The 13885-nt window shown below is 44.7% G+C and overlaps 1 protein-coding gene across 1 annotated transcript; it reads left to right on the top strand.

The window, feature by feature from the left end:
* The first annotated feature begins 216 nt into the window (after window positions 1-216).
* LOC121582978 (ubiquitin-associated protein 1-like) lies at window positions 217-13880 on the top strand. Its single transcript, XM_045225473.1, has 7 exons — window positions 217-236; window positions 3049-3202; window positions 5471-5815; window positions 5953-6078; window positions 7458-7673; window positions 12651-12752; window positions 13103-13880. The coding sequence occupies exons 1-7, from the start codon at window positions 217-219 to the stop codon at window positions 13235-13237; spliced, it is 1098 nt and encodes a 365-aa protein (XP_045081408.1). The 3' UTR covers window positions 13238-13880.
* Window positions 13881-13885: the final 5 nt, after the last annotated feature.

The raw sequence follows: 13885 nt of genomic DNA, 5'->3' as shown, positions 1-13885 counted from the left end.
ATCTGTTCTACCAAATATATTTATATCTGAACGCTCTGTAATTTTTCACCCTCCTTAACAGACCCTGGGGGTAGTCCCAAATGGCAGCCTATTCCCTATATAGTGCACTACTTTTCAAACTTGTGCACTATATAGGGAATACTGGAATAGGGTGCCATTTGGGACGCGGTTACAGTGTAATGGTAGTGTTGTTTTCCATGGGTCTTTCCAGTCGACATGTGCCTCGGCAGCAGCAGGTAAGCTGCTGAAGTCAGTGTGTTATATCAGTAACGTAGTGGTTCAGGAGGGTTAATCCTCCTGTATCCTCAGACCTCACGCCCACTGCTCTTAATTGCCAACAGGTTGGGAGAGTCAGCAGCAACACACACCACATCAGTAACCCACGCCTGAGAGAGGAAGGACGCACTACAGAGAAGAGAGGGACTGCTCACAGAAACAAGTACAGGTACGTAAACAAATACATTTATTTGAGTAGAAAATGTTTTGTAATGACTTATGGATTTGGTTGAGTTTGAGTATTTACTTGATGGTAGCGCCTCATGTCACGCCAACTTGTTTTTTTCACATAAGGATGTTTTGATATGCTTGTGCTATCATTTTGAGTAGCAAATGCTTTTCCAGAGGTTCATTGTAGGGATGGAGTACATACTGGATGATAGTTCCTCTGGTGATGAGAATAGTTACCATGTGGCAGGGAATGCTGCTGGGTGATATTAGTCAGTTATTTTATTGTGATTGGAATTATCTTATTTTTACTAGCCTACTTCATATTACCCTTCATTGTTAAGGTAGTATCTAGTAGAAGTAACCACTAGTTTTCCTCTTGCTTCTTTTGGGCAACTGTAACTTACTGAACCCTTGTTCATCAGTCAATGTCCAGTGTATGGCACTATTGTCGTCTTGGTACATAATACCTGTAATAGCGTTATGTGTTTCTCGTGTGTTTCTCATATTTCTCACTCACCTTTGCATGATGGCCATAATAGGCCTACAAGTGTTGAACAATATGGAAGGTGTTTCCCCACTCTCTGGAACCATACAAAATATTTGCTGAATAGGTTATTCATTTAAAAGGATAGATAGATAGTCCTACTTAAAAGAAACACAACATTTAGAAAAGACAAAGCATTTCCAGTGGTGTAGTTTAACAAAGGAAACAGACGACTATACTGTGCAATGTAGGTCTACTGTCATTGGCTTCTTGAACATTCCATTGTCTCGCTCTTTGTGCGCTTAAAAACAAGTTGATGAGCTTAACCGGCATCTGTCTGTTTAGGTCTCCAGCCTGGTCATTAGTCCAGCTCCATTTGAAGCTAGAGGGGCAGCCATAGAATTAAAACAAGTGGAGCTAAAATGGGTACAACCCCTCAGACCACAATTTGACTTGTCCACCCACCCATTGTGGCATTATTGACTTGAATGAGGACATTCATTCTACTTGTTATAGTTCTGTGGAGCAGACATTCCCATTCAAATTAACATCTCGTGGTGGGTACGTCGGTGGCCATATTGGTGTACCATTAGGAATGTTGGATCAATCGAGGCTTCTCACTTCAGTGCCAATGCCAATATTCATAAAGCAATCTTGGATCAGGTCCCGCATGTTCACATAGGCCTAATCTTATTCATTATGATCTTAAAGGCAAAACTGATCTTAGATCAGTACTCTACCCTGAGACATTTTATGAATACGGGCCCAGAATTCTGTGCTACATAAAAAACAAATATTTGCAACAATCATTTTTTTTCAACATTTTGGCCATGCCTTAAATCACAATCTTTGATGTATTCCCTATATAGTGCTCTACTTTTGACCAGAAATAAGTAGTGTACTGTATAAAGAATAGGGTATTATTTTCCTTTCTAATCATTCTAATTCTACGGCAGCAGCCATATTGAGGTTGATGATCAGCTGTGGTGGTGGGAGGGACTTAGTGGTGATGACGCTTTAGCCTCGTCATAACACCTTCTGTCTGCCATAGGAGGGTTTACTGGTGTGTGTACGTGTGCATCTGTTTGCGTTCTTTCTTTCGTACGGCAGTGTGTGTGCAGGCGTGCATGCTTGCTTTCTGCCTTGCGTGCGTGTGTGTTTTCCGTCCCTTTCAGCCAATAGGAGAGGAGCATCAGGTGTTGACGACTGAGTGGGTCAGACGTGGTGCCTTATCATCCTTAATCCTCTACCCCCAGACTTCCCTCTCCTGGATTGTGTAACAGAATCTACCGATATAAAAAGGAAAAAGAGCCTGGGATTTCTGAGAACCAAGAGGAGAGTCTGTTTTGGTCTCTTCGGAGTTCCGATCCAATCCTGTTTAAATGTGACAGAGATACCAGGCAATTTATTTCAGGAGAGGCAATATAGCTCACTTGTCAAACCTTACCACAACACTTGGGGTGGATTTGCCATTACCAGTGGAATAGATGTCTTTAGACTGGCTGTTCAGTATTATATTAAACCTGTTCTGAAGTGCAACATGTAGCTCAACAATGGTTGTAGTCTCTCAGTACCAGACCTCAACACCGTATTCTAGTTACTAGAACAGCTGGAGTCGAGGTTACAATGATTGACAATAGTAGACTGTGTTGAAAACTGATATCTCTCTCCTCTCTCCCTCCTCCTCTTTCTCTCCCTCCTCCTCTTCCTCCCCATCCTCCTCTCCCCCTCTTCCTTCTCCTCTCTCCCTTCTCCTCCTCTCTCCCTCCTCTCTCCCTTCTCCTCCTCTCTCCCTCCTCCTCCTCTCTCCCTCCTCCTCCTCCTCTTCCTTCTCCTCCTCCTCCTCACCCTCCTCCTCTGTCCCTCCTCCTCCTCTCTCCCTTCTCCTCTCTCCCTCCTACTCCTCCTCTTCCTTCTCCTCCTCCTCTGTCCCTCCTCCTCCTCTCTCCCTTCTCCTCTCTCCCTCCTCCTCCTCCTCCTCCTCCTCCTCCTACTCCTCCTCTTCCTTCTCCTCCTCCTCTCTCCCTTCTCCTCTCTCCCTCCTCCTCCTTCTCCTCCTCCTCCTCCTCCTCCTCCTCCTCTCTCCCTCCTACTCCTCTTCTCTCCCTCTCCACCAGTGACCAGAAGAGCAGCAGGAGGATGTCCTGTCTGGACGATATTCCCTTTAAGACCCTTCTGGGATCTCTGGAGGGGCCCAGGGAAGAGGTGGAGCTGATCACGGCCCCAGACATCACTGTCCCAGACTACCTCACCATACTGCAGGAGACAGAGGTTGGTGTGTGTGTGTGTGTGTGTGTGTTTGTGTGTGTGCGTGTGTGCGCAATACCGCGCAATACCACACAACCCCCTCATACTGCAAGAGATTGAGGGTAGAATACACATCACTACCATTCACTTTTATCACTCCACATTATCACTGATCATTGCAAGGAGCTGTTTAGTATGATATGAAGTCAGAACAACACAGACCCTCTGCCATTAACACCTACTTCAGATCTCTCCCTGCCATCCAGTTCTGTTAGTTCAGTGATTATGACCGGTGAGGTGAGATGTATAAAAAAGGCTTTTCTATACTGGGACAAAGACACAAAGCCTATCATTTATTTATTTGTCGATGACACCAGAAAGCTTTATTGCCAAACTACACATGGTTGCAAGGACTTTTCCGCTGTGTTACACAGGAGACAAAAACATAAACATCAATACAGATAGAACATAACACATTTTTAACAAGGGGGTGGTTTAAACACGCTGTTTTCCAATGTTGTCATCGACTTTTACTGGGTAGAAGTTGAAGCCATGGTAAAATGGCTGACGTCTCCTACTCTTGTCTTAGTGTAATTAGGACTATTATGATACTGGGTGGCCTTTGACCCGTCCACTGCTACACTGCCAGATCTAAATCCCACAGTGACCACCGACATGGTTGTGTATTTAACGGTGAAGGGAAAATATCTCTCTTCGGTTCAGTTGTCAAAACCTTGGCCAAGCTTTCTCCTTAATTGTGTTAGGGTTTGAGTATGGTTAGTTTCTAAATTCCCAGAGGCCTCAACACACAGAGTGTGTAGGATGTTCTCCCTACATAGCCCATAGGCTATAACATAGCTTAATACTGGGGCCAGAAAAACTGCTGGGAAGTTTTTTTTTTAAATCAATACCTTTACGGCATGGCCTTTATGTAATTAATTAAACATCAACAAAAATGGTGGTTTCCTGGTCCCAGTTCTGTTTGTGCTATACTCGCCAACTTCTATGGTCATTGGCAAGTCAGCACAATCAGATCTGAGAACAGGCTAATTTGTGGAAGTATTTGGTTGGATTTGAATTAATTTCATAGGTATTGTCCTAAATAAATACAAATCTATTAACTTCTGCCTTTGCAATGCATATAGTACGTACATTAGATGGCATTGTATACCTTAACATCTCTCTGACTTCTCTTGAAGCCCCAGTACTGCAAGTCTCTTTATTCTTCCAGCTGGTGGGAGACAGAGCATAGATCCCAAATGGCACCCTATTCCCTATATAGTGCACAACTTTTGACCAGAGGCCTATTGGCCCTGGTGAAGATTATTACACTATATAGGGAATAGGCAGCCATTGCAACGCATACAGAATCTCCTCATTGTTAATATTACCCTAAAGCCATAGTCATTATGGTTTATGATCTGATAAACCCAGTGTGATTATTATAGGAGCCTTATTTGGAGATTTTCTGATTTTACTTTCACCTCCTCTGATCTGGAGAGAGTTGAGTTTGACAGCCTCATCCATCCAAAGCCAACAGAACCTGGGTTGTGTCCCAAATAGCACCCTATTTCGTATGTAGTGCACGGAATATAAAGGGAACAGGGGTGCTATTTGGTAAGAACTACTAGTCTGGGAATTGGAATTGTGAACACACACACACACACACACACACACAGACATACACAAATGTGAACGTGCACACACACACCTCTATTGCAAGTGCCTGTGGGATCAATTCATTCATCTTGTTAACAGAGAGAATAGCTTCAATCTGATGTATGGTTTTGTGGTTTTTGGCATCACATGCAAGGCTATTTCCTACAGTCTGGGAAATTGATTGGAAGGCAAACAAAGCCATAAATGTAGACAAAATGAAGGTGGAAAATTGATTGTGAAACATTTGCTGTGATGCGTCCTTGGCCTTATTGGATCCTTCCTTCCTCTCTTCCTTCCCTTAATCACATGATATTGGATAAGTGAAAGACCAAGTCGCTAAGAGAAAGCTGAGTGGGTGTTAGACATTGGCGGTGGGTGAGTCGATGAGGTGCGTGACACCTTAACAATGTGAAGCGCTTTGAGGGAAGAAGGAAGCATTTGCTAGACTGACTGCTTACCTTATTGATTGTTTGATTGGTTGGTTTGCCATTTGATTGGTTTTTATTCGAAAATATGTTAGTGACAATATAACATGATTCAATGGTTCTCTTAAAGTACACTCCATTTATCCATCCATCCACCCACCCATCAACCAACAACCATTGACCAACCCATCTTCACCTCTGTCTACAGTACATGTTCAGCTTGGAGAACTGGGTGCTCCAGGGCCTCCAGGGAGGTTACCCCAGCCAGCCCCAACCCCCCGGCCCCAGATCCCCATCCGAGGTGCTCCCCTCCAGCCCACCCTACTGGCACCTCTTCAGCAGCCCCCAGGAGAGCCGCCTGGCCAGCCGACACAGCTCTGACTTCTGGGAGCCCAACCCCCGCCAGCGCTCCCACAGCCTGAACCCGGTCGACATGCGCACCCGGGTCAAGTTCGTCATCTCCGACTCCGAGGAGGAAGAGGAGTGCTCTTCGTCGGGAGAGGGTTCCTTGGAGTCCGGTTCAGGGTACGTGTCGGATCAGCGTGTTCCTGGGGTGAGGAACCCACGGCAGACCTGCACCCCTAACATCCTGAACCTACCTGTCTCTCAGAGCGGTCTGGTGACCTACCAGCGTAGGAAGAACCTCCGCCAGTCCTCGCTGTCCGTTCTGGAGACCTCCAGAGAGTGTAGTCAGGGGACACCCTGCCCCCAGGAGGACCCAAGCCACCACCCTCCTCATCCCTGTCCAGACACCCATTGACCAGGGCCAACACGGAGCATGTCCCCTCCATCAGACACCACAAGCCAACATATCCGGTACGGACATGACCTCCTATTAGGAGAAATATAGTAGATAAATGGTATTGAAGGCTCAGAATACATTATTATTGTTAGATAGTTAAAGGGATAGTTCCCTGACATGACAAAATTACGTATTTGTTTACTTGCCTTGAAATTGCTTTGGATTGGTTTACCTAGCCACTGTCACCAACGTTAGTTAAGTTCTTTAGCTGTACACATTCATGAATTCGACACACACAAAAACCAGATCAGAGTCTCTTTGGATAAAAGTGTCCGTTTTACATTATTATTGTCCAACTGATGAGCTCAATATTATCTGGCATAGTAGGCTATTCTATTCCACAATCCCTTATTTCATATTTCTAGGAATTAGTAGCAATGGGTTCAGTTACACCCGGGTATGCCTCTATCAATAAGTGGGAATGTTTTCCCATTTCTTAAAAAAACATTTTCTCTAGGATGTGTAGTTCAAGTCCCCACTTCCTAGTTCCCATGGGCTATCTTTAAAAACTAAAGCCCCAAACCAGATGTCCTCAGTGAGCAGAGTATGACGGTACTATAACTGTCTCTACCTCGGAGCAGCGTGGGCCTGGAAAAAGATGAGGGAGTTATTTAAACCCCCACACTAAGTAACAGACCTATTCTAATGCCAACCACAGCTCAACAAGCTCATGTGGGATTTGCTCAACTTTGACTCCAGATACAGCAGATATCTTGAATGGAGATTGTATTTCAGATTAACTTCATACTTTGAAATAGATTTGTAAAATGAAATTCATATTTTTGTAAAGCGAATTGTATACAGTATGTCAGTTGATAGAGAAAACAGATCCTCCTGAGTATATTAAGCTTTTTTTCCAATTGACATTTCTCAAATGTTTCGAGGGATGTGCGCTCTAAGTATAGCTAGTGTAAAGTCTGTCCTTGGAATCGTCTCAAGTTATTACAATTTCATCAGGATTAGCGAGTGGAATTACTCGGGGAAATGTCTTTCTCAGCAAAGCAGTGTTTCAAGGTTAGCCAGCCATGTACATTTCGGTGCTGTCATGCACTATAAATGTTGCCCTCATATTGCGTGAATGTTGCCAGTTCCACGTACAGGCTGTCAGTCAGGTTGTCAGTCTACAGGCAAATAGAGAGGCATCACAGTCAGGCTGGGGTTTCAGGCTGACCCTCTCCCTGCATGGTGTTTTCTGACTTTCTTTCTGACTTTCTTTCTTTCTTTCTGACTTTCTTTCTTTCTTTCTTTCTGACTTTCTTTCTTTCTGACTTTCTTTCTTTCTGACTTTCTTTCTGACTTTCTTTCTTTCTTTGTCAAACTCCCCACCTCCCCTCCCCCTCACTCTCTCTCTCTCTCACACTCTCTCCTCTGCTCTCCCCCCCTGCGTGTGCAGTCCCTGAGTCCGTACTTCTGCCTGCCGGCCCTTCCCTCGGTGACCTCACGACCCCTGGGTTCCCACGCCACGTCAGTGCTGGACTCCTCGGTGGAGCTGCTGTCCGCGCTGAGCCCTGAGGAGAGAGAGCTGCTGCAGGCCATCACAGAAAGGGGCTATCCGCTCCGCACCGCCATCATCGCCCTGCAGAAGACCGGCCAGCAGAGCCCAGAACAGGTCCGTCTTAAAACACAGTCACAAACATTTCATAGACATATGAATTTGACCAGTTTCTAGAATGTAAGTTTCTCTGACCAAGATGGCCGTCCTGTAGTTGTGTTGCTGGGATGCCAATGTCCGCTCTAGTGCTCTATTTAATTCTGTGGTCAACACAACACTATGGACATTTAGCAGAGGCTTTTATCCAAAGTAATGTGTGTTGTGTTTTTACATGACATCATTGACACACCGGACAGAGTGATATGTTGATGTAGCAGCGTAATGTGTTCTAGCCTAAAAAGACATTGCCATCAAGTGTAGTTGAAACAGATCTCTCTCCGATCCCGTCAGCCACATCTCTCTGTTCTCTTTTTCAATAGCGCAGGTGCATAAAGATGGCGGCCCCAAATCCCTTGTTTTGCTAAGTTCGCCTTCATGTGTCCTTCTTCATGTGTTAGTATATAGACAAACAAAATAAGGATAGCAATTCAAACTATAAAGGCGCTTCTCATCTCAACCATATTGCAAATAATGTTGCACACTTGATTCATTAACCAGACATTCTATGCTTTACACTGAACATGTAAAGGGGGTAGATGTTTCCCACATTACCAATGGAGGTGGGTTGGGAAAGAGGGATTTGAATCTAGATCCGTCTCTAATACACAACAACAATATGTGTCCTGGAACTAGTATGTGTAGTCAGACTAGTGTAAAAAGGCCCTTAGCTCAGGCTTAGCGGTCCTGTCTCTAAGTAAAAAGAGCAGATCACTAAACATCCCTAATCCTCTGCTGCTTCAGCAGACGTGGTTCAAAGAGTCCACCATATCCCTTTATCCCCTGGATGTGTCTGTGTTATTCTGTTCAAAGCCAACCAAGTCTGATATCCCTAATGCTGCATCACAACTGGGTTCACATACTATTTGAAATCTTTCAAATAGTAATAGCGTTTGCTTTAACCTGCCTGGAATGCCAGATGGGCGGGGATTGTACTTTTGTGACTATTCTATTGGTTCCATTGCACCAAGCAAGCTCAATCAAGCCCAGCTAAAGTATTTGGAATAATTTGAAATAGTATGTCAACCTTCTTCATATTGTAAAGGTACAATCGCTCCCGACCCGTGTTATGAAATGTAATGTAATATTTTTTATTGTATATATACTGTAACTGCATGAATGTTGCTGGACCCCAGGAAGAGTAGCTGCTGCCTTGGCAGGAACTAATTGGGATCCTTAATAAATTCAAATACATACAACCAAAAGCCCCACGTTTATGTAATTTGCTACAGTGCCACATTTCTGAGCAATGAGCCCACGTAGCTGGACATGCTGCCAGCACTCTCAACTTTTCCCCATCCGACAGTGTGCATCTACCTCACTGTTGGCTTTGGCGTTTAACGACCGAGCAGAACATATGGTTTTAGCTCCCCGCAGCCCGGCTCGTATTTGATGCCATTTGCCTATGAAGAGGGAGAGGGGAGGAGGTTAAAAAACACAATTGTAAAAATAGATACCAGATCCTCCAAAGTTTCCACAACCTGCTCAGTATTATGTGTGTTCTCAGCAGAGTCACATATACACTACCGTACAAAAGTTTGGGGTCACTTAGAAATGTCCTTGTTTTCGACAGAAAAGCAATTTTTTTGTCCATTAAAATAACATCAAATTGATCAGAAATACAGTGTAGACATTGTTAATGTTGTAAATGGTTATTGTAGCTGGAAACGGCTGATTTTTAATGGAATATCTACATAGGCATACAGAGGCCCATTATCAGCAACCATCAGTCCTGTGTTCCAATGGCACGTTGTGTTTGCTAATCCAAGTCTATCATTATAAAAGTCTAATTGATCATTAGAAAACCCTTTTGAAATTATGTTAGCACAGCTGAAAACTGTTGTGCTGATTAAAGAACAATAAAACTGCAAAGAAATGCCATATCTCAGACTGGTCAATAAAAATAAAAAATGAAGATGGGCAGTCTGAGATATGGCTTTTTCTTTGCAACTCTGCCTAGAAGGTCAGCATCCCGGAGTCGCCTCTTCACTGTTGACGTTGAGACTGGTGTTTTGCGGGTACTATTTAATGAAGCTGCCAGTTGAGGACCTGTGAGGTGCCTGTTTCTCAAACTAGACACTTTAATGTATTTGTCCTCTTGCTCAGTTGTGCACCGGGGCCTCCCACTCCTCTTTCTATTCTGGTAATGGCCAGTTTGCGCTGTTCTGTGAAGGGAGGAGTACACAGCGTTGTACGAGATCTTCAGTTTCTTGGCAATTTTTCACATGGAATAGCCTTCATTTCTCAGAACAAGAGTAGACTGACGAGTTTCAGAAGAAAGTTATTTGTTTCTGGCCATTTTGAGCCTGTAATCGAACCCACAATTGCTGATGCTCCAGATACTCAACTAGTCTCAAGAAGGCCAGTTTTATTGCTTCTTTAATCAGCACAACAGTTTTCAGCTGTGCTAACATAATTGCAAAAGGGTTTTCTAATGATCAATTAGCCTTTTAAAATGATAAACTTGGATTAGCAAACACAACGTGCCATTGGAACACAGGACTGATGGTTGCTGATAATGGGCCTCTGTACGCCTATGTAGATATTCCATAAAAAATCATAGCCATTTAAAACATTAACAATGTCGACACTGTATTTCTGATCAATTTGATGTTATTTTAATGGACAAAAAAATAGATTTTCTTTAGAAAACAAGGACATTTCTAAGTGACCCCAAACTTTTGAACGGTAGTGCAGTTTCAGGGGCTGCCTCTGGCTCCTCTCCCTCAGGGTTACTTCTGGCTCCTCTCTCTCAGGGGCTACCTCTGGCTCCTCTCTCTCAGGGGCTACCTCTGGCTCCTCTCCCTCCGTGTGATGCATGGTCCAGTGGGCAGGGCCCTGGAGGGGGGGGCTTTGGGAAGCAGCGGAGGGGGAGTGGATAAACAGGACCATGAATCAAGTGACACATTCTAGTTAGCTGGGCTAAATGGTTTAGAAAGTTGCCTGCTGTGTGGAGGTTGTAGCCAGGGTTCAGCTCTTCTCTTAGGCCCCCCTCTCTATGCCCCCTCTCTCTCTCTCTCTCTCTCTCGTCAGCCCTCTCTCTACACCGCCCACCCCTTTTGCTCCTATCTATTTCTCTCTCCATCCTTCCCCAACCCTCTCATCCATTTTCTTTTTATCTCTCTCTCCTTCCATCTCTCCCTCCCTCCCCTCTCCTTCCATCTCTCCCTCCCTTCCCTCTCTCCTTCCATCTCTCCCTCCCTCCCCTCTCCTTCCTCTCTCTCCTTCCATCTCTCCCTCCCCTCTCTCCTTCCATCTCTCCCTCCCTCCCCTCTCTCCTTCCATCTCTCCCTCCCCTCTCTCCTTCCATCTCTCCCTCCCTCCCCTCTCCTTCCATATCTTCCTCCCTCCCCTCTCTCCTTCCTCTCTCTCTTTCCATCTCTCCCTCCCTCCCCTCTCTCCTTCCATCTCTCTCTCTCTCCTTCCATCTCTCTCCTTCCATCTCTCTCCTTCCATCTCTCTCCTTCCATCTCTCCCTCCCTCCCCTCTCTCCTTCCATCTCTCCCTCCCTCCCCTCTCTCCTTCCATCTCTCCCTCCCTCCCCTCTCACCTTCCTCTCTTTCCTTCCATCTCTCCCTCCCTCCCCTCTCTCCCTCCTCTCTCTCCTTCCATCTCTCCCTCCCTCCCCTCTCTCCTTCCATCTTTCCCTCCCTCCCCTCGCTCCTTCCCCTCTCTCCTTCCATCTCTCTCTCCCTCCCTCCCCTCTCTCCTTCCTCTCTCCCCTTCCATCTCTCCCTCCCTCCCCTCTCTCCTTCCATCTCTCCCTCCCTCCCCTCTCTCCTTCCATCTCTCCCTCCCTCCCCTCTCTCCTTCCATCTCTCCCTCCCTCCCCTCCCTCCCTCCCTCCCCTCTCTCCTTCCATCTCTCCCTCCCTCCCCTCTCTCCTTCTTCTCTCTCCTTCCTCTCTCTCCCTCCCTTCCCTCTCTCCTTCCATTTCTCTCTCCCTCCCCTCTCTTCTTCCATCTCCCTCCCTCCCCTCTCTCCTTCCTCTCTCTCCTTCCATCTCTCCCTCCCTCCTTCCATCTCTCCCTCCCTCCCCTCTCTCCTTCCTCTTTCTCCTTCCATCTCTTCCTCCCTCCCTTCTCTCCATCTCCTTCCTTCTCTCCCAGTCAGAGTGTAGAAAGAAGGCAGCTGGAGAGTTACATCAACAGGGATCAACTCTTTAATCAATTACCTATTTAATCAGTGTAATCCCCCCGCCCTCTCTCTCTCTCCCTCCGTGCTCCTCATGTTAAAACAGGGCCATGGGTCACCCTGCTCTCACACATATTACCTTTCACTCTGCTGATCTCAGATCAGTTATTCTCCATTTCAGAGTGATGTCATTAGCACAAGATTGGCTTATCAGATTTTTTAAAATATATATAATGTGTCTATAGACTCACCTAATGTGTCTTCCTCATCCTGGTGTGTGTGTGACACCAAGTTGTCACTGCAGAAATATGATCTGACTTAATTATCATCGTTATAGATACTGCTGTGTTAGGAGTAATTGGACTCTTGCCATAATGGCACACATATTGATATAGAACACCACAGAGCACAGTGCCAGATTCACAAGAACCACATCAGTTAATACTCACAGTTACACTGAAACATTTACCCTTTTCACACTACCAATCTGTAATGCACTGACATGGTTACGCATCCACCATAGTTACTGAAGCCATGCTGGAAAGGACAATATGAAAAGAAAATATCTAAATCAGCACAGTACAGTTGAGGTCAGTGTGATGGTGTGAAACGGGTATTCTTCTAATCCTCTTGTCAACCATATTTGTGGTTGCTTTGTGTCTAATGCTCGTCACTTGAATATATTTTGTTGTCAGACTGCTGTTGAGTGCAGAGACAGACAGTTACCCAGGCAACTGTTTACCTGCTAGCGACAGTAATGCTATTAGTGGTAGTAATCCGTGGTGGTGTGGTGGTTGTGTGCAGATCCTACGCTATCTGGTGGCCTGCGATAGACTGTGTGAGCGGGGCTACGACGAGGCGCAGGTGGAGGAGGCCCTGGAGATGTTCCAGAACTGTGAGACCAAGGTAAACATAATTGATTATTTATTTATTTATCTTGGTATTCTCTTTTTACCTCACAGCTTTCCTCTAATGAACAACAAATCAATTTGAATTGAATTGTACTGCTGGATTTAAAGGAATAGTTCACCCAAAATACAAAATTACATATTGGCTTCCTTACCCTCTGAATGCTAAAAAGTAAGCAATTGGAGACAGTGGCCAGCTAAACAAAACCAAAGCATGGATTGGTGTCTTACCTTGTCCATAAACTACTTACAGGGTAAGGAAACCAACATGTAATTTGGGTGAACTATTCCTTTAACTGTAAAAGCTGCTCTATCATCTGATGGTTTCTCTCCTCTCTCCCCCCTCAGGCTGAGGAGTTTCTTCACCTGCTGGCTCAGTTCAATGAGATGGGCTTCCAGCAGAACGCTATCAAAGAGGTTCTGTTAGTCCACGAGAACCACCGCGAGAGGGCCCTGGAAGAGCTGATGATGCGTGTGACGTGACAGGGCCAATGTCTACTCCCACAAAAAATTATCTTGTAGGCGACATACATGCACGAACACAAGCACAGTTCCTGTGTTGCCTGTTTACTACAAACATTTTGTGTTAGCTAATGTATCATATTAAAGGGATAGTTCACTCAAAAACTATATTTTACTATTTAGTTTATTAGTCCACAGTTAATTCAATCCCCATAAATGGTGCATGTCACCTGTGACGTTTTCAGTCCAGAGCAGAAACTGTGATGATGACTTTTCACTATCCCTTTTAATGATATGTCATTTTCAAATTGCAATTCGCATGTTGAAACATTGTTGATTCACTGGAGCACACTAAAACTATACATTCTAGCAAATCAGGAAATGAACAGTGGCCTTCTAGGCAAAGTAAAACTTAAACAATACCATTTACAGACAATCGATTTATTACATAGATTTATTACATTTCAGATTTGGACAAAATGTTTGTTATGTGATTTGCCCATTATTGTCAATTTTCTTTGTCAATTTCAAGTGTCATAGCAATTGTCATAGTATTTGTTTACTTAAGTTCGATCTGTAATGAATTCTTTTTTTCCAGTAAACTATGGTTGCATCCCAAATGACACCCTATTCCCTTTATAGTGCAATACTTTTGACCAAGGCCCATAA

The sequence above is a fragment of the Coregonus clupeaformis genome, chromosome 15, assembly GCF_020615455.1.
Source record: "Coregonus clupeaformis isolate EN_2021a chromosome 15, ASM2061545v1, whole genome shotgun sequence".
In the NCBI taxonomy this organism is placed as follows: Eukaryota; Metazoa; Chordata; class Actinopteri; order Salmoniformes; family Salmonidae; genus Coregonus; species Coregonus clupeaformis.
Note: the sequence above shows the minus strand (reverse complement) of the source record. Positions and strands in the feature narration are given on the sequence as shown.

Bases quoted from the DNA above. Each gene is read 5' to 3' on its own strand.
- LOC121582978 (XM_045225473.1), top strand. From the start codon at position 217: ATGTGCCTCGGCAGCAGCAG. The intron at 7,674-12,650 runs GTCCGTCTTAAA...GGTTGTGTGCAG, and splicing joins GCCAGCAGAGCCCAGAACAG to ATCCTACGCTATCTGGTGGC. The intron at 12,753-13,102 runs GTAAACATAATT...CTCCCCCCTCAG, and splicing joins TCCAGAACTGTGAGACCAAG to GCTGAGGAGTTTCTTCACCT.